The 18,667-nt window shown below is 38.1% G+C and overlaps 1 protein-coding gene across 3 annotated transcripts in view; it reads right to left on the reverse strand.

Moving 5' to 3' along the window:
- Positions 1 to 6,482: 6,482 nt before the first annotated feature.
- The window catches only part of LOC117303497 (protein crumbs-like), a 42,530-nt gene continuing 30,345 nt past the window's right edge, over positions 6,483 to 18,667 (reverse strand). For 2 of the 3 annotated variants that reach the window (XM_033787719.1, XM_033787718.1), the window contains 8 exons: positions 17,705 to 17,773; positions 16,795 to 17,056; positions 15,933 to 16,055; positions 12,974 to 13,321; positions 11,543 to 11,788; positions 10,978 to 11,199; positions 9,984 to 10,255; positions 6,483 to 7,624 (listed from right to left, as the gene is read on the reverse strand). In XM_033787719.1, the coding sequence (XP_033643610.1) occupies positions 7,406 to 7,624; positions 9,984 to 10,255; positions 10,978 to 11,199; positions 11,543 to 11,788; positions 12,974 to 13,321; positions 15,933 to 16,055; positions 16,795 to 17,056; positions 17,705 to 17,773 (1,761 nt within the window). In that variant the 3' untranslated portion in view covers positions 6,483 to 7,405. The remainder of the gene's footprint in view (positions 7,625 to 9,983; positions 10,256 to 10,977; positions 11,200 to 11,542; positions 11,789 to 12,973; positions 13,322 to 15,932; positions 16,056 to 16,794; positions 17,057 to 17,704; positions 17,774 to 18,667) is intronic. The other variant, XM_033787720.1, reaches the window with a different exon arrangement.

Below are 18,667 nucleotides of genomic sequence, written 5' to 3' on the forward strand. Positions count from 1 at the left end.
AAATTTGACATATTCACAAGGCTATAGCCTTGTAGACTTTTTCAAGCAACATTTGACAAAATCACAAGACTATAGCCTTGTAGACTTTTTCAAGCAAAATTTGACATAATCACAAGGCTATAGCCTTGTAGACTTTTTCAAGCAAAATTTGACATATTCACAAGGCTTGTAGACATTTTCAAGTAAAATTTGACAAAATCACAAGGCTATAGCCTTGTAGACTTTTTCAAGCAAAATTTGACAAAATCACAAGGCTATAGCCTTGTAGACTTTTTCAAGCAAAATTTGACAAAATCACAAGGCTGAACTTTTAAAAGCAAAATTTGACAAAATCACAAGGCTTGTAAACTTTTTCAAGCAAAATTTGTCAAAATCACAAGGCTATAGCCTTGTAAATGTTTAAAAGCAAAATTTGACATAATCACAAGGCTATAGCCTTGTAAACTTTTTCGAGCAAAATTTGACATATTCACAAGGCTATAGCCTTGTAGACATTTTCAAGTAAAATTTGACAAAATCACAAGGCTATAGCCTTGTAGACTTTTTCAAGCAAAATTTGACAAAATCACAAGACTATAGCCTTGTAGACTTTTTCAAGCAAAATTTGACAAAATCACAAGGCTGAACTTTTAAAAGCAAAATTTGACAAAATCACAAGGCTTGTAAACTTTTTCAAGCAAAATTTGTCAAAATCACAAGGCTATAGCCTTGTAAATGTTTAAAAGCAAAATTTGACAAAATCACAAGGCTTGTAAACTTTTTCAAGCAAAATTTGACATAATCACAAGGCTATTCCCTTGTAAACTTTTTCAAGCAAAATTTGACATATTCACAAGGCTATAGCCTTGTAGACTTTTTCAAGCAACATTTGACAAAATCACAAGACTATAGCCTTGTAGACTTTTTCAAGCAAAATTTGACATAATCACAAGGCTATAGCCTTGTAGACTTTTTCAAGCAAAATTTGACATATTCACAAGGCTTGTAGACATTTTCAAGTAAAATTTGACAAAATCACAAGGCTATAGCCTTGTAGACTTTTTCAAGCAAAATTTGACAAAATCACAAGGCTATAGCCTTGTAGACTTTTTCAAGCAAAATTTGACAAAATCACAAGGCTGAACTTTTAAAAGCAAAATTTGACAAAATCACAAGGCTTGTAAACTTTTTCAAGCAAAATTTGTCAAAATCACAAGGCTATAGCCTTGTAAATGTTTAAAAGCAAAATTTGACATAATCACAAGGCTATAGCCTTGTAAACTTTTTCGAGCAAAATTTGACATATTCACAAGGCTATAGCCTTGTAGACATTTTCAAGTAAAATTTGACAAAATCACAAGGCTATAGCCTTGTAGACTTTTTCAAGCAAAATTTGACAAAATCACAAGACTATAGCCTTGTAGACTTTTTCAAGCAAAATTTGACAAAATCACAAGGCTGAACTTTTAAAAGCAAAATTTGACAAAATCACAAGGCTTGTAAACTTTTTCAAGCAAAATTTGTCAAAATCACAAGGCTATAGCCTTGTAAATGTTTAAAAGCAAAATTTGACAAAATCACAAGGCTTGTAAACTTTTTCAAGCAAAATTTGACATAATCACAAGACTATAGCCTTGTAGACTTTTTCAAGCAAAATTTGACAAAATCACAAGGCTAAACTTTTAAAAGCAAAATTTGACATAATCACAAGGCTATAGTCTTGTAAACTTTTTCAAGCAAAATTTGACATATTCACAAGGCTATAGCCTTGTAAACTTTTAAAAGCAAAATTTTACATAATCACAAGCCTTGTAGCCTTGTAGACTTTTTCAAGCAAAATTTGACAAAATCACAAGACTATAGCCTTGTAGACATTTTCAAGTAAAATTTGACAAAATCACAAGGCTTGTAAACTTTTTCAAGCAAAATTTGACATAATCACAAGGCTATAGCCTTGTAGACATTTTCAAGTAAAATTTGACAAAATCACAAGGCTTATAGCCTTGTAAACTTTTAAAAGCAAAATTTTACATAATCACAAGCCTTGTAGCCTTGTAGACTTTTTCAAGCAAAATTTGACAAAATCACAAGGCCTTGTAGACATTTTCAAGTAAAATTTGACAAAATCACAAGACTATAAGCCTTGTAGACTTTTTCAAGCAAAATTTGACATAATCACAAGGCTAAACTTTTAAAAGCAAAATTTGACATAATCACAAGGCTATAGCCTTGTAACCTTTTTCAAGCAAAATTTGACATAATCACAAGGCTTGTAGACATTTTCAAGTAAAATTTGACAAAATCACAAGGCTATAGCCTTGTAAATGTTTCAAAGCAAAATTTGACATAATCACAAGGCTATAGCCTTGTAGACATTTTCAAGTAAAATTTGACAAAATCACAAGACTATAGCCTTGTAGACATTTTCAAGTAAAATTTGACAAAATCACAAGGCTATACATTAGTTCAAAATTTTGCTCGAAAAAGTCTACAACTAGTACAAGGCCTTGTGAACTTGTAACATTTTGCTTGAAAAAGTCTACAGGGCCTGTTGAACTTGTCAAATTTTGTCCGAAAAGTCTATAAGGCCTTGTGTAGGCCTACTTGGCTCAAATTGGTTATACATATGTTTTGGTATATACTTGTTAAAGTTAATAAAGTTAAAGTAATTTTGTGCAAAGAGTTAGTCAGAGTGACGACCAGGCGTTCAGGGGACTCAAAGTCTGGCCGAAACCAGCGTGGTGATCACCCATTAGAACCCTTAAGGGATTTGCAGTCCCGGTCCCTCCTTTACTCTCCCACACGGTAAATTCATCCACACCTAATTTGGGGATAGACATGACGGACCCCAATCCATTACTGGTGCAAGCAGTAAAAGTCATGTCCCTCTTGGTACGGGTAGGATTCGAACCGGTGTCCCAGCTCTGGATAGCACGCAATTGAACTATCCAGTACACCGTGTCGCCACAGTGCCCGCTGGTGTTTGAGCTGGTTTTTAATACTACTTATATTATTCACTCACTACGTCAAAGCAAAAGAGAAAAGAGACAGCAGCGGGAATTGAACTCGGGTCTGGTAGCTCTCAGCCATTATTTAGAGCGTGTAGCTACAGGGGTAAGCTACAATCGAGTGAGGTTTTGGTGCGTCATATCATTTAGCCAACAGAGGGGTCAAAAGCTGCTCATACCTTTTGATGACCATGTCGTTTGTGCTTATATCACAAGGGGCTAAGCCTTGCTGTTCTTTCCTTTAGATGATCCATGTCATTTGTACTAAAATTACAAGGGGTAGGTCTTGCTACCCATTCATTTAGTTGCTTCATGTAAGTTCAGATCCAATACCAAGGGGTAAGCCTTGATGCTCATTCCTTTAGATGATCCATGTCATTTGTACTAAAATTACAAGGGGTAGGTCTTGCTACCCATTCATTTAGTTGCTTCATGTTAGTTCAGATCCAATACCAAGGGGTAAGCCTTGATGCTCATTCCTTATGATGATGTATTTTCTTTTACACTCATCGGTGGTAGCCAACCCACAATTTGCGTTTTATATATCGGGTGCCATTTACCCTTCGGGTGTACACGACGCCATGGACCCGGTCAAAGCTAGCGTGCAACAATTGTATAGTGTACTTTGCCTGAAAAAGTGTACAAGGCCTTGTGTATTTGCCAAATTTTGACTGAAAAAGTGTACAAGGCCTTGTGTATTTGACAAATTTTGACTGAAAAAGTGTACAAGGCCTTGTGTATTTGGCAAATTTTGACTGTAAAAGTGTACAAGGCCTTGTGTATTTGGCAAATTTTGACTGTAAAAGTGTACAAGGCCTTGTGTATTTGGCAAATTTTGACTGTAAAAGTGTACAAGGCCTTGTGTATTTGGCAAATTTTGACTGAAAAAGTGTACAAGGCCTTGTGTACTTTGCATGAAAAGGTGTACAAGGCATTGTGTAATTTGCCTTAAAAAGTGTTCAAAGCATTTTCACTTGGCAAATTTTGCCTGAAAAAAGTGCTCCAGGTTATAGCCTAGTGTACTTGAAATTTGTGTACAAGACTATAAGTGTACAAGGGGTAAGCATGTTCCTTTGTAATACAAAATAAAGAAATAATTCAGACACTTTGATCAAATTTTGGGAGTACTAAAATATAATTTATGCATGTGACAATTAAAACACTAATTTTGTAACCAACGTATTTACATCCATCAAAAATATTGTCACAAAAATCTAATCAGAATCACTCATACTTATTTTAAAAAAGCAATAGGATTCATCTTAAAGGATTTGGGTACTTTTTTTCGAAATGTCCACAAATTTACATTAAACTTACAGGGCTTGAAGATAATGATAGTGGAAAGCTTCCCTTCAAATATTACTAACTAAGGTTCTGTAATGCTTGAGAAATGAGTAAGACAAGTCACAAAATAATTTATGTCTCGGTGAGACGCAAATTATTTTAGCATGTGAAAACCCATTAACCAGTTATGATATTATACCATAAACATAACATAAACATGGCTTGGCTAATACTCTAAATTTTACTAAATTTGTTCTACAAGACATTTTGTTTAGTTAGAAAATACAACTAAAAACAAACCATAAAATTGACTATGTAATTTTCGTATCCATGTTTACCACCCACCCCCAAAATCAACAATTTTCTTGGCATCTCAGAATCTGTTTAAATATTCCAATAATGAGATTTGACAGATACTAAAATGAGATAATTAATTACATTTAAAATCAGCACCTCTAAATATTATGCATAAATTTATCAGGAATATAAAAATTTGATTCAACCATTGAAATAATGTTCTAGTAAACTTCATCAAACATTTTTAGTAGTACTGCATTAATCCTCACCAAAGTACGATATTTACAAATCTTATTTGCTTAGTACAAATCATTCAGAAAACAAAACATTTATGTCTAAAAACAATCAACATGTAGTTAAGGCTTGCCCTTGACAAGAACGTTTTCAATTTTCAGTTTCATTGGAATTGTTTGGGCACTTTAAAAAGTCGATTAAAAAAAACAAGTGAAAATTTAATCAAGAATGATTACAATTCTGACCCAGAATGACTGACAATTTGACCAAGAATGAGTGAAAACGTGACCCAAAATGAGTGAAAATTTGACCCTGAATCTGTGAACATTTGACCCAAAATTAGTAGCAATGTGACCTGGAATGAGTTAAGATCCAACCAGAATGTATAAAATAAATCAGAATATGTACAAGGAATGACGCAACAATGTGTGGTTTTGTCACGAAGAAAATTTGCCAAACATATTTGACCTGACTTGGGCCCAGTTTCATTGACCTGCTCCAACAGAACTAATGCTTTTAAAACAATTGTCTGCTAAGCAGAAATAAGCAGGACACCATTCACAATTTGTGCATATGACATAGTAGGCATTTCTTTGTTATGCTTAGCTCCTTTTGTTTGCTTAAACTAATCTATGAAATCGGGCTCAGGTGTGGAAATTAAACCCAAAGTTAAACGCTTAAGATTGTTAAGATCAATCATGAATGTGTATAATTACTTCAATGTCTAAAACTCAATAATGAATTCGAGAAATCTTAAAACATTACTTAGAAAAAGTTTGACTTAATTACTTTGAAAACACCTGACCGTATACAAACTAGTTTCTTTGGTTGGTTATAACATCTTATTAAACTATTTTATATCTATAAGATATTTTGAGCATTGTACTAGCAACTGCAACTTTTACAATATAGAAAATGTTATCTGGTTAGCTACAAGAACAAGTGAGTAGTACGTACAACACAGCTTTACAAAAACAAGCTATTTACAATTATAATGTTTAAATTGATATTAGACTAAAATTGACATTAGACTAAAAATTATTGATATAAAAAAAAGTTGTGGCACCCCTCTGTGCCTTAACAGCCTTACAATTATTGAGGGATTGGCAGGAAACCTTGTGAAAATACAAAGACGTGGAATGAGCAAAGTCAACAAATTAGCAGACTTTCTAAATCTGAAATTCTTCTTGCTTTATTAGGGACGATAATAAGAAAAATCTTTTGTGCACAAGCACCTTGTATGCTGAAAGCAAACTTGCTGCCTGTTCAGGAACAAAGACGTTTTGCTACATGTATACTATCCCTTATACAGCAACAAGCATTTCACATTTTGAAGTTTGCACAAATCTGTTGTCAGCTTTGCAAAGAATTATATTTTCAGGGCAGTTGAGGAATTGGCATGCCATGGAGGTCTTGACCCCTAAGGGTGGTTTTTATGCAAAGTGGATTTCAATAGATTAATCAAGAGGAATGTCTGTGTGGAATTACATGATGTAAAAGATGGCCCTACGTTAATAATTGAAACAGCAAGACTATTTGAAAACAAAACTGAATAAATATCAACAATTTAAGATACACATGTATATGTATCTGCAAACTATAAATTCCCCATAGAAAACCCCCCAAAATGTTAATCAAAAAAAAAATGAGACATCATTTCCCAATTTTAGAATTGTAAAAAAAAAAAAAGCGAAACAGGAGTGAGTTGATAGGAATTAATCAGTTAAAACCAACGTTTTAAAAATTGGAAAAAGCATTATGCGCGAGAACAGGTGTTTAATATACATATATAAATATATTTACATTGAGTAAAAGTTCATTATTATTGCGTAAATTTGTGTGTTTTTTCGCTTCTTGTTGGCAGATTTTGGACGGTGAAAAAGGCACATTCTATGCTGCAGGCAGATTTGCAATCTAACTTGCAATAAAAAGCATCGTCTAAAACCAGTACAAAATACGCAGCTAGACAAACTGAAGACAAATTTGTTAAAACCACACAAATGCAAAACCCACGAGGCACTAAGTTGATTCCTAATTTCAACCCAAGCGAAATGCAAAGTGAACATTTCTGAAAAAGTAAAGATCTTCCTTCACAGTCTAGGTTCCAATATTTTGCCATTTGAAATTCTAAACATCCTTTTAAAATTGTTATTAATCTTTAAAACAAGAAATCTGGAGTAAATCATAATACCCTCTGAAAAAAAGTCTTTTAAAAATTTCACTTTTTGACATGGATCATAAAAATCCGTTAAAAATTGATGGGATGCGTCCATTAAAAGTAAAATTACTCAACTACTGCCAATATAGAGCTGATATTTTACCACCGAGATTGCCTAGTAGCTAGAGGCAGTGGTTACTGCAACATTTGAGATATTGATAGGAATAGCAACAAAGGAACCCAACAAGACATTAGCAGCATTCAAATGATCAACTAAAATGACGGTATGAGATTGGCTTATCGACCAAATGATTCATGGCTACGTCTGATGAAGTGGCGTTGACAACGGCTTCCACTCCACAACGAAGATTTATAATAAAAATCAAACACTTACATTCACACACTGTCGATATCCCTTCACAAGTTCAAAACAATCTATGAATATTTAAATAAGTCTTTCCTCGTTGGGTAGCTTGAGAATATTATCCATCTCCACCCTGGAGCCTGAGATCTCCTGCCGACTGGGACTGTACGTCCCTCTTGTTGCCCTCTTGTTCTTGACGTTGATGAGAAAGACGCCAAGGACGATGATGACAATCAGAAGGACGATGGCACCTGCGGTTACTCCACCAATCAGAGCCCAGTTGGTCTGATCACCGACGAACTACAAGAAAGACATAACAAAGAATTCATGAACAACCCTCACACTAAGTTACCAGAGCCCAGGTTGGTCTGATCACTGATAAATTACCAGACAGACAAAGAATTCATTAACAACCCTCACACTATGTTACCAGAGCCCAAGTAAGTCTGATTACCGACGAGCTACAAGATTAACAAAGTATTCATGAACAACCCTCACACTATGTTACCAGAGCCCAAGTAAGTCTGATTACCGACGAGCTACAAGATTAACAAAGTATTCATGAACAACCCTCACACTATGTTACCAGAGCCCAAGTAAGTCTGATTACCGACGAGCTACAAGATTGACAAAGTATTCATGAACAACCCTCACACTATGTTACCAGAGCCCAAGTAAGTCTGATTACCGACGAGCTACAAGATTAACAAAGTATTCATGAACAACCCTCACACTATGTTACCAGAGCCCAAGTAAGTCTGATTACCGACGAGCTACAAGATTGACAAAGTATTCATGAACAACCCTCACACTATGTTACCAGAGCCCAAGTAAGTCTGATTACCGACGAGCTACAAGATTAACAAAGTATTCATGAACAACCCTCACACTATGTTACCAGAGCCCAAGTAAGTCTGATTACCGACGAGCTACAAGATTGTCAAAGTATTCATGAACAACCCTCACACTATGTTACCAGAGCCCAAGTAAGTCTGATTACCGACGAGCTACAAGATTGACAAAGTATTCATGAACAACCCTCACACTATGTTACCAGTGCCCAAGTAAGTCTGATTACCGACGAGCTACAAGATAGACAAAGTATTCATAAACAACCCTCACACTATGTTACCAGTGCCCAAGTAAGTCTGATTACCGACGAGCTACAAGATTGACAAAGTATTCATGAACAACCCTCACACTATGTTACCAGAGCCCAAGTAAGTCTGATTACCGACGAGCTACAAGATTAACAAAGTATTCATGAACAACCCTCACACTATGTTACCAGAGCCCAAGTAAGTCTGATTACCGACGAGCTACAAGATTGACAAAGTATTCATGAACAACCCTCACACTATGTTACCAGAGCCCAAGTAAGTCTGATTACCGACGAGCTACAAGATTAACAAAGTATTCATGAACAACCCTCACACTATGTTACCAGAGCCCAAGTAAGTCTGATTACCGACGAGCTACAAGATTGACAAAGTATTCATGAACAACCCTCACACTATGTTACCAGAGCCCAAGTAAGTCTGATTACCGACGAGCTACAAGATTAACAAAGTATTCATGAACAACCCTCACACTATGTTACCAGAGCCCAAGTAAGTCTGATAACCGACGAGCTACAAGATTGACAAAGTATTCATGAACAACCCTCACACTATGTTACCAGAGCCCAAGTAAGTCTGATTACCGACGAGCTACAAGATTAACAAAGTATTCATGAACAACCCTCACACTATGTTACCAGTGCCCAAGTAAGTCTGATTACCGACGAGCTACAAGATTGACAAAGTATTCATGAACAACCCTCACACTATGTTACCAGTGCCCAAGTAAGTCTGATTACCGACGAGCTACATGATTGACAAAGTATTCATGAACAACCCTCACACTATGTTACCAGAGCCCAAGTTGGTCTGATTACTGATAAATTACCAGACAGAAAAAGACTTCACCACAACCCTCATACTATGTGACCCAGTAAACACCCTTTTAGTTTTTCCTCCTCTTGCCATAACAAGTCACAATTTTTAAAAATAGACCCATCCCATAAAATATGGCTAATACACACTGTTGGTTGGTATCAACAAATAGATGTGTACTTAGCAAATGCGTCTACGTCACACCACTATCATCCCCATATGAAAAGGCACAATGTTCCTTCATTTTGCAAACCAAATTGTTAGTGCACTCCCGTGAGGTGCAAATTTACATACCTCATGGGAAGAGTATTTTATGACACACCAGAGTTCACAAATTCCAAGACCCCTCTCCAATTTAAGTAGTTGTTTTTGAAATATTTCTGAATATTTTTGAAATATTTCTTGCCTTGTCCAAAAGTACAAATCTCCCCCTTCCATTCTTTCTCCCCTACCTTGCTCCTTCAACCCCCTCTCCTCATACCCTTCATACGCCTCCCTTTCAGTCCCTCATGAACCCCCTTTCCCCTTCAACCACTTCTCTGCAAAGACACTACGCTCTCCTCCAGATACTTTAAAGACACCGAAGTTGCGAGACAATAATGGAAGAAAAAAAACCCTTGTCACACAAAGTTGTGTGCTTTCAGATGCTTGATTTAAGTAAGTTTTTATGCCAACAGTTATTCTGAGTAATTACCAATAGTGTCCAGTGCCTTTAATCGCCTTACCTTATCACAGTTTTTATCTTCATAGTTGTCAGCGCATGAGCAAACGTATTCAATTGTCAGACCATCCGGTGTGATGTAATAAGCGCATGAAGCTTGATTCTTACAGGGTTTGAGGAAGAAACAAGGATCCTCCAAGAGGCAGGTGTTGCCGACGTAACCCGCTTGACATTCACACTTGTAGCTACCAGGCTGATTATTACATGTGCCGTTGTTCAGGCAGGGAGTGGCGTCACATTCGTTTATGTCCATGGAGCAAGTGGGACCATCGTATCCTGAGATGGGAGAATGAGGAATATTTATCACAAGTTGTATGACGCTTGTCTTTAAGTCTCTTCATTGGGCAAATATTTGCTGCTAAGGGTGTTGCTAAGGATGTGCCATACTTCAATGCATAATGAAGCGGTGATCCAGCCATAAATGTAGCCATAGTCACCAATTCGAACATGGTATTAGGATTAAGTAAGGTTTGCGGTGACACCATGTGAGAAATCTCTTCTGTGTAGTAGTGGTGGCTCTGAGAAGAGTCGTTTTCTGCTCAACGTTTCGATCAGTTTTTTTCTGACCATCGTCTGGAGAATGCTGGTTTATGGCATTAGGATCTTGGAGAAAATGAAAAATTACCTGGTGTCTGCTGCCACCTAGAGTCCAAAATCTGAATTTGCTAAGGGATATCTTCACTCGGCCCCAGCGGCCAGTCGGTCTATCCAGGACCGCTGGGATGGGCTAATCGCTTGCACAGATTCTTGTTCAGGAAGTACGTCATGCGTACAGTGCATAGAAATATGATGGGACTGCGCATTATTAAACCAATGCCAGTGCATGATACATTTGCCCATCCCAGTGCCTTTGGTTTAAAGCAAGGCGCTTGGGACGAGCGAAAGGGATATCAGGCCATATCCAAAATGGCGGTTTTGGCTACAGCTATGACTCTGACCAAGATAACTCTTTGTGAAACCCACCCCTGGTAACTTAAAAATTCATGAACAGATCTTACCAATGCCATTACAATCACACAAGAAACTGTTGACAGCATCAGTACAGCTGCCGTTGTTAAGACACGGATTACTTAGACACTCATTGATGTTTGTCTCGCAGTCATCCCCGCTGTAACCAGGAGCACAGGTACATTCATAGCCATAGTCTAGATCCTTGCACGTTGCATTATTCTGACATGCACCGCTGGCACAGTCTGGTAACTTCACTTCGCAGAATGTACCTGTTGGAATGGATGAGAAGAATTCAGTGAGAGATTGAAAGTTGGAAATAAGAATGTATTCTTGAAAAATGTGTTCTCAAGCATGTCAAGAGTGTTCAAAGTTAAGCTTTCAGAAATAACTATTGAGGCTTGATGCAACACGATCGTTTCTCAGATTCAAATGTTTTGGGTAAAATTATCAAAACTGTATTACTTCCAAGAGAATTCTTTCTCAAAGTAGCTTACACTATCACCAGCTGCAGTGCTTCTCACCAAGGTAGTTCATTTTACTTTTGGAGTGGTTAACAATCTATGACCCTGCCTTCAATATTCTACACTGTGACTACTATAATCTTAACCTCACCTTCCCATCCCGGTCCGCAGACGCACACAAACGTCTCTCTAGTACTAGTGCAGTTACTGCCCTCGTTCTGACATGGGTTGCTATCACACCAGTTAATCTCCAACTCGCAGTTGGTGCCATTGAATCCAGTTGGGCAGAGACACTGAAAGCTGAAGCTTCCGTCATTGAGATAGGTCTGCTGGCACGTACCACCGTTCTCGCAGGCTTGACCTGTTGCACATGGGCCTCTGTACTGACACTTGGGGCCTAAATTAAAGGGGGGGGGGGGTCAAGTGATGGGTGTCAGTACATAGGTTAAAGGTCATGGCCCTTATGAGGGTCAAGGGATAAATGGATGGTGATTGATATGAAACCAATAGTTCGATGTGAAAAGAACAAATAAAAACTTGAATCTTTTAAGGCAAGCAAACATCTGTGCAAACAACCAAATTCTACCGCATTTCACACATAAATTTCACATAGAAAAAAAATGGAAAACAAAAAAACAGTTGATGACTTGAAGTTTCAGTATATACATATTTTTTTAAATCATCTGATGAAGAAATTCAGTTGCAACTACAAAGAATCTTATGATATGAGAGAAAAAAAACATCCCAGTGTTTAAGTATTCATTACTTTTGTTGACTATTAATCTATTTTTCAGAGGATTTTAACGGGGGATTTTTCTAGCTCTCGGCCATTTAATGCAGCTACATTGTTTTATATGCGTTCATTCATTAACTACTCAAAAGACAGACAAACCATACAATACAGAACAAAAACACAAACACATCTATGGAGAATGCAAAGGATGTCTACAAGATTGACCAAGAAATAGAGGAAAGCTTGATTAAGTTTTCCAAGATGATGATAGATTATGGAAATATTTCTCTTTGCTTAAATCCCAAGAGAAGTCAGAATGAATGAAGAACAGAAAATAGTGTCGAGTGAACTGAAATTGAGATGTGAAAAGAAAAACCCTTTTATGGTTGGAGAGGGGCTGAGAAGCCTTAGAAGGCAAATGAGGTTGGGTAGAGGTGTAAGATGGGAGGGCTTTGGGTGGGATAGACGGGAGCTGATGATTGGAGTGGGGTGGGTGACTTGTGATAGCTTTAGGGTAGGTGGGATCTGGGGTTGAGGTAGAGATAGGGATACAACAATCTCTGGGTGGGGTGGGGTGGGGGTATAGGGTGGCATGGGTGGGTGTGCCATGGAGTTTGGATGAACCATGGACCGGGGAAAAGGGGTGTAGGTCCGAGGGAGTGGGTGGTGGAGTGGAGAAAGAGGCTTGGTTATTCAGTGGAGTGTGGATATCCAACCTATCAATCTAGATTATAAAAAATGTTCATTGCAATATGAACTTCCCAGACATCCGTCACATTTCCATCATAACATGAGGCATTAGTCGTCCAAACACACAGTAAATAACAGAGAGAGAGGTTGATGGTCTACCTGTAACAAACTCAGTGCATGAGCAAATCCAGCTACCACCCCCATCACCAAGCTGGCAAGTGCCGCCATTGTCACAAGTCACACCGGAACAATTGGCCACACTGCATGTCAACCCCTCATACCCAAACGGACAATGGCAAACAAAGGACTCTGGAGGATGGGTGGAACAGTTGGCGTGATCTTCACAGGGGGAGGGGGAACAGGGGGTGAATTGGCACCGGGAACCATAAGTGTCTGGAGGGCAGGTACAGGTGTACCCGCCCTGGGTGTTATTACAGGTGCCCCCATTAAGGCAGATTGGGGCAGTGCCGTTTTGGCACTCGTCAATATCATTGGAACAATTTCGGCCTAGAGGTGTTGCATGGTCAGGTAGGGGAGAAAAAAATGGAAAATAAAACGGGTAAGAATATTCTGAATTTTTGTTGTTGACAATTTGGTGTTAATAAAGAACAGCGCAAAACTTTTTGTGTTAATAGTGGGACAAAATACATGCAACGCTTCCAGGAAATTTGGTAAAAGAATTTAGATTGGAAATTTGAATTTAATGGTTTAATTGGTGTGCCGATGGATAGTTTGGTGATGTTAGAAAGAGTTTACGAGGAGACTAGGCATGAAGTTTGGGAATGAGGTTTAGGGATGAGGATTAGGAATGAGGTTTAGGATGGGTGAGAAACAAACGATTGCTAGCCGGCAATTTCTCACTAGGTCACTGAAGACATTTCACGACAGACGATGGACCTTTTAAACAACTTGACATCACAGGATCAGAGTTCACATTTAACCCTATTCAAAGCCGGTTCTTAAAAGATGAATCAGTTTGAGATGACAGACAAGCAGTTGAAAGTTACATGTACATGGACAAAAGGCAAACAAATAACATGGAGCATGCTGTGTGAGCAGAATGCTGGCTGAACAACAAATCATGCAACATACACCAAACCCAAAAAACAAAAAACGAACGAACGAACGAACGAACGAACGAACGAACGAACGAACGAAACGAACGAACGAACGAACGAACAAACAAACAAACAAACAAACAAACAATCTGTTACAGAGTGAAAGTCACATTACACACAATCACACTTGAACCTTTACGTCAAGACAAATGACATCACAAAGTGTGCATGTGTACTGCATGCAAACAAAGAGCATGTTGTGTGTTTCTGTTCATGCAGTTGCTAACATATTGCTGGCATGCAAATCAGTGCTGAAATAAAGTCATATTATTACACACAATAAAACCTTTACATCAAGTCTCAACAAATTTGGGCTGGGTTTGGGGGCTCTTGAATTGCCATGCTCACAATTTTTTTTGGGAGTACTCGTATACAAATTGTGCATGTAAGTGTTATTGAAAGATGCAAACGCCAAGTCACAGAAGATGTGCACTACACTATACAGGAACATTGGCTCCTAAAATGGCACAACCAAGATTTTTGTGATGTTGCGTTGCCAGGTGAATTTAGTCACAAAGGTGGATAAAAAAAAAAAAATCATCTTTCTACCCTTACTTTTTTTTTCAATGTTGTGTAAATTAATTTTATTCCAGAATAATTGTAAAGAGTTCGATATTTTAAAAAGTAATAAAAACTAAACAGACAACTTGAATTTCCGAAGAAAAAAAGAAAGAAGGAAATCCCCAATATTAGATCAATTTGTAGATCGTCGTTTTATTGTTAGTGGCAGGCAGTGAAACATGTACTCTAGCAGTGTGTGTGCAAATGTGCAATACATGCAATCAATAAGTCAAATACAGCAATCAAAATAGTTTCTTGATAATCAAATAAAATGCAATCAATAATAGACGGATTGCAATGCGCTTCGTTTAGCGCCATCTTTGATGTAACAATGGAATTCAAAGTGTGTACACGCTATTCACGACCATCAGCCAGTGATGGCTCTTAGTGCATTCACATTCATCAAGGATGGCGGCCGATGACGCATGTTGCAATTCGTCTATTGTGCATTGCCTAATTTTATTTTTTTTTAATATTTTACTGTATAACATGTATATTGACGCAATTTAGCCATTAGCTACAAGAACAATTTTAATAAACCATCAATAATAAATTTGTGAACACCGCTATCACACCATGTAGCCATCTTGTCTGGCTCCATATTTGTTTATACATTAACAACTATGATTGGCATACTCAAAAAAGGAACCCGACTATTTCTCACTTCAAGCGTCATTTTGGATTCAAAGCGTTATATTGGAGACAAACAAAGATGGCTGGGGTAAGATAAAGGTTTCTACAGCGGCACAAAATTTTATAAACATTTTGGCGTGTTTGTTTCCAACAAGGGACTTCAAGCAATAAATAGCACATGACATTTGAGCTGGTAACCTGTTTTTGCAATACATATCGAATGGCATTTCGGCTGGTAACCTCTTCCTGCAACATAGTTTTGACAAGCCCTAAGAGCCCCCTCGCCTATGTAAACGAAAATCTACTATTGGCTGAAAGTTGTGCCCAACAAATACAAGCAAGCACGTTTCCTTTGTTTAACCGCGGTCAATGCAGGGGATCTATCATGTTTCTTTATTGCATTTGAAATTTGTTTGCCTAGTACTGGTCTATGAAGTGAACAAATTCAAATAATCTTATAATTCAGGACCCTATATTAAGCAGTGCATAAAACCAGGGCCCAATTTAATAGAGCTGCTAAGCAAAACAATTTGCTTAGCGTGAAATTTCTTCCATGATAAAAACAGGATTACCATCCAAATTCCAAATTTTTTGCATACTGCTTGTTACAGGTATTCAGCTAATGTTTACTCATCCTGAAAATCATGTGGAAATGTTGTTGGTAATCCGGTTTTTATTGAGGCAGAAATTTCATGCTAAGCAAATTTTTGTGCTTAGCAGCTCTATGAAATTGGGCCCAGGTCTATTTATTTCTGACATTAAGTAAAGAGAATTCAAAGCTTGTATGAAACAATGCAGGGACTTACCCCCGTAGTTATCAGTGCAAACGCAGTTGTACTCCCCAATCAAGTCCTCACATGTCGCTCCAAAGTAACATGGATCCGGATCACACTCATTGATGTTAGTTTCGCAGAACTGACCCTCGTATCCTAACATGGAAAAAAACATGTTGCGTCAAATCATTGTGTCTCTTAAAAGGAACACATTGCCTTGGATCGGTCGAGTTGGTCTTTTAAAAGCGTTTGAGGCCGCTTGTTGCGAAATGCAAACGGTTAGATAGACAATTTAAAAGTAGAATATAATGATCCACACAAACATCCCTCGAAACTGCACGGTCTGCCTTTAACATCACGAAGAAACACGATGTGGAAAACTATGTGGAAAAAAGGCTTCCCTTTGAAGTAATGATGGTTTTAATCAGAGATGCAACTGGTATCCACCGTCACCTCGCTAAATGTAGATGTTTGACATTCTTGTGGAAATAATGTGATTTTTTTGGGGGCTGCATTCTCAGCAAGTAGCACTGTATCCAGATGAAACTTTCACAGTGACTTCAACTGATGTTTTCTTTATAAATTTGCCTTTAACTCGGCAATACAATGACAGAAAAAAAATTATAACCCGATCTTAAAGGGACACATTGCCTTGGATTGGACGAGTTGGTCTGTAAAAAGCGTTTGTAACCGTTTGTTATAAAATGCATGGTCGGTAAGATGTTTTAAAAGTAATGTAGAATACAATGATCCACACAAATTTGCCTCGAAATTGCGTGGTTTTCCTTTTGCTTTGCGAACTAACACTGTCTGTCATTTATGGTCAAAAATTTGACTCCCATAAATGGCCGACCGTGTTAGTCGAGGAGGTAGAAAGCGTCAGAACCCATCTCACCTGATGCGCAATTACATGTAAACTCATCCACACCATCCTGACATGCTCCACCATTCTGGCAAGTCACACCATTACAATCATTATCATTTATCTGGCAGAAGTTCCCACTATATCCATCAGGGCAGTAGCATGTGAATCCCTCATTATCTCCGTCATTGTCACAGGTAGCTCCGTTGGTACACTCGCTGGAAAGGCAGTAGTTTATTTCATTACCACAGTCGGAACCGTCAAAACCCTTGGGGCATTGACACATAAACGCAGGCTGGAAAAGAGAAATGTTCAGAAATGAAGAAAAACAAAAAAAATTAAGTAGGATTTGAAACTTTGCATGGTGGAAATACGATATGGAAAAGGTTTGCGGTAACACCATGTATTGACTATCTCTAAATGAGTTGAAGTGGTTCTGAAAAGACACGTTGTTTCAACTCTAGGAAATTTTATGAAGATCAAATATTTTTAAAAACATCAAAATAATTTTGGTTTGAGCAAAAGAAAAATTTAATAGAACCTGCAACCTCTGGATTAATGTGCCATTGTGGCAGGAGAATCTGTGCCCCCCCCCCCCCCCCCGGGATTCTGACCCCCCCCCACCCCCAAAATGGCTCCCCAATATACAAATGATCTTCTGAGAGCGTCCTCTTTTGAATCCTCCTCATCCATCCCATGTTAATTTCACATGAAGTACAGAATCTCTGGCAGACAGAATTACGTGGGACACCGGCACTCCACCAACTGAGCTATCTAGCCCTATGTTGGTGGACTCTGTTCTTTATCAGTATCTTTGGGTTGCCAGTCAGAAGCCAATCATCCTGTAACTGCTGTATAGCCAGGGGTCACACCCAAGTTTACGATACAACCTGGGACGTGGTGGGAGATTTCTATGTCCAGATGAAGACGGTTTGGTACTTACCCTTGATCCATTGGCGTCTTGGCACGTTGCTCCATTCTTGCAGGGATTACCGGCACATGTCTCATTGATCTGTGGATTACAAATAACCATAAGGATTAACAACAGATTTATGGTCGGTCATGTGGGAACATCATCATAAGCCTTTCTGAGGTATGGCGGACGTGATACGCACGCGTCACACGCAGCGACTGATGCCACGCTCACCATGTTTGTGGATATTAGGTTTACGTGTAAACGCCGCGTGTTAATTGTAGCGCGACACTGTTGAGATATAGGCACTTCCAAATACCTATCCAAATTCTCTCTATCTTTCTCTCACTCAAAATTTCATGATCCTTCTTCCATAAGAACCTATGTGAGACTACTGCCACTCCCTAAAGTCTTGCATACCACGACGTCATGCAAAGTAGCTCAATCCTTCAATACACCAATACCTAATTATTCACACCAACCTGTGTGACCAGACAAGTACAAAGGAAAGTGAAGGCACTGACCTCCGCACTTCTTTTTATAAACCAAGTTACGAAATTAGCATAATAACAAGAGTTCACAACCTTTGGGGAGAAAAATGCATATCCATTAGTGGATCTGCCCCTGTAAACTTAAACATACATATTCATTAGTATATCTGCTCCTGCAAAATAAACACCATACATTAGAATGGGGGGGTAATTCTGACAGCCTTAAATGCGCACTTCACAGAATTACACACGTTCTATTTCTAGTGGTCAATACGCACAAATTTACCCAAACCTTATAGTGTTGTAGCATTGTGTCCGCCATACCTCAAAAAGCCTTATAGGTACCTTATACGTACATTTAACGTTATGAGTACCATAGCATTACATGAAGGCTACTCTGGTGCGTTTTCGTGGCCATAACAAATAACTGTTTCAGTTGAACTTGCCATTTGTTGATCACTGGCCGTTGACCGAAACAGTTATTGGTTACAGCTTATAGTAG

Source organism: Asterias rubens, chromosome 19 (genome assembly GCF_902459465.1).
Source record: "Asterias rubens chromosome 19, eAstRub1.3, whole genome shotgun sequence".
Taxonomy (NCBI): Eukaryota; Metazoa; Echinodermata; class Asteroidea; order Forcipulatida; family Asteriidae; genus Asterias; species Asterias rubens.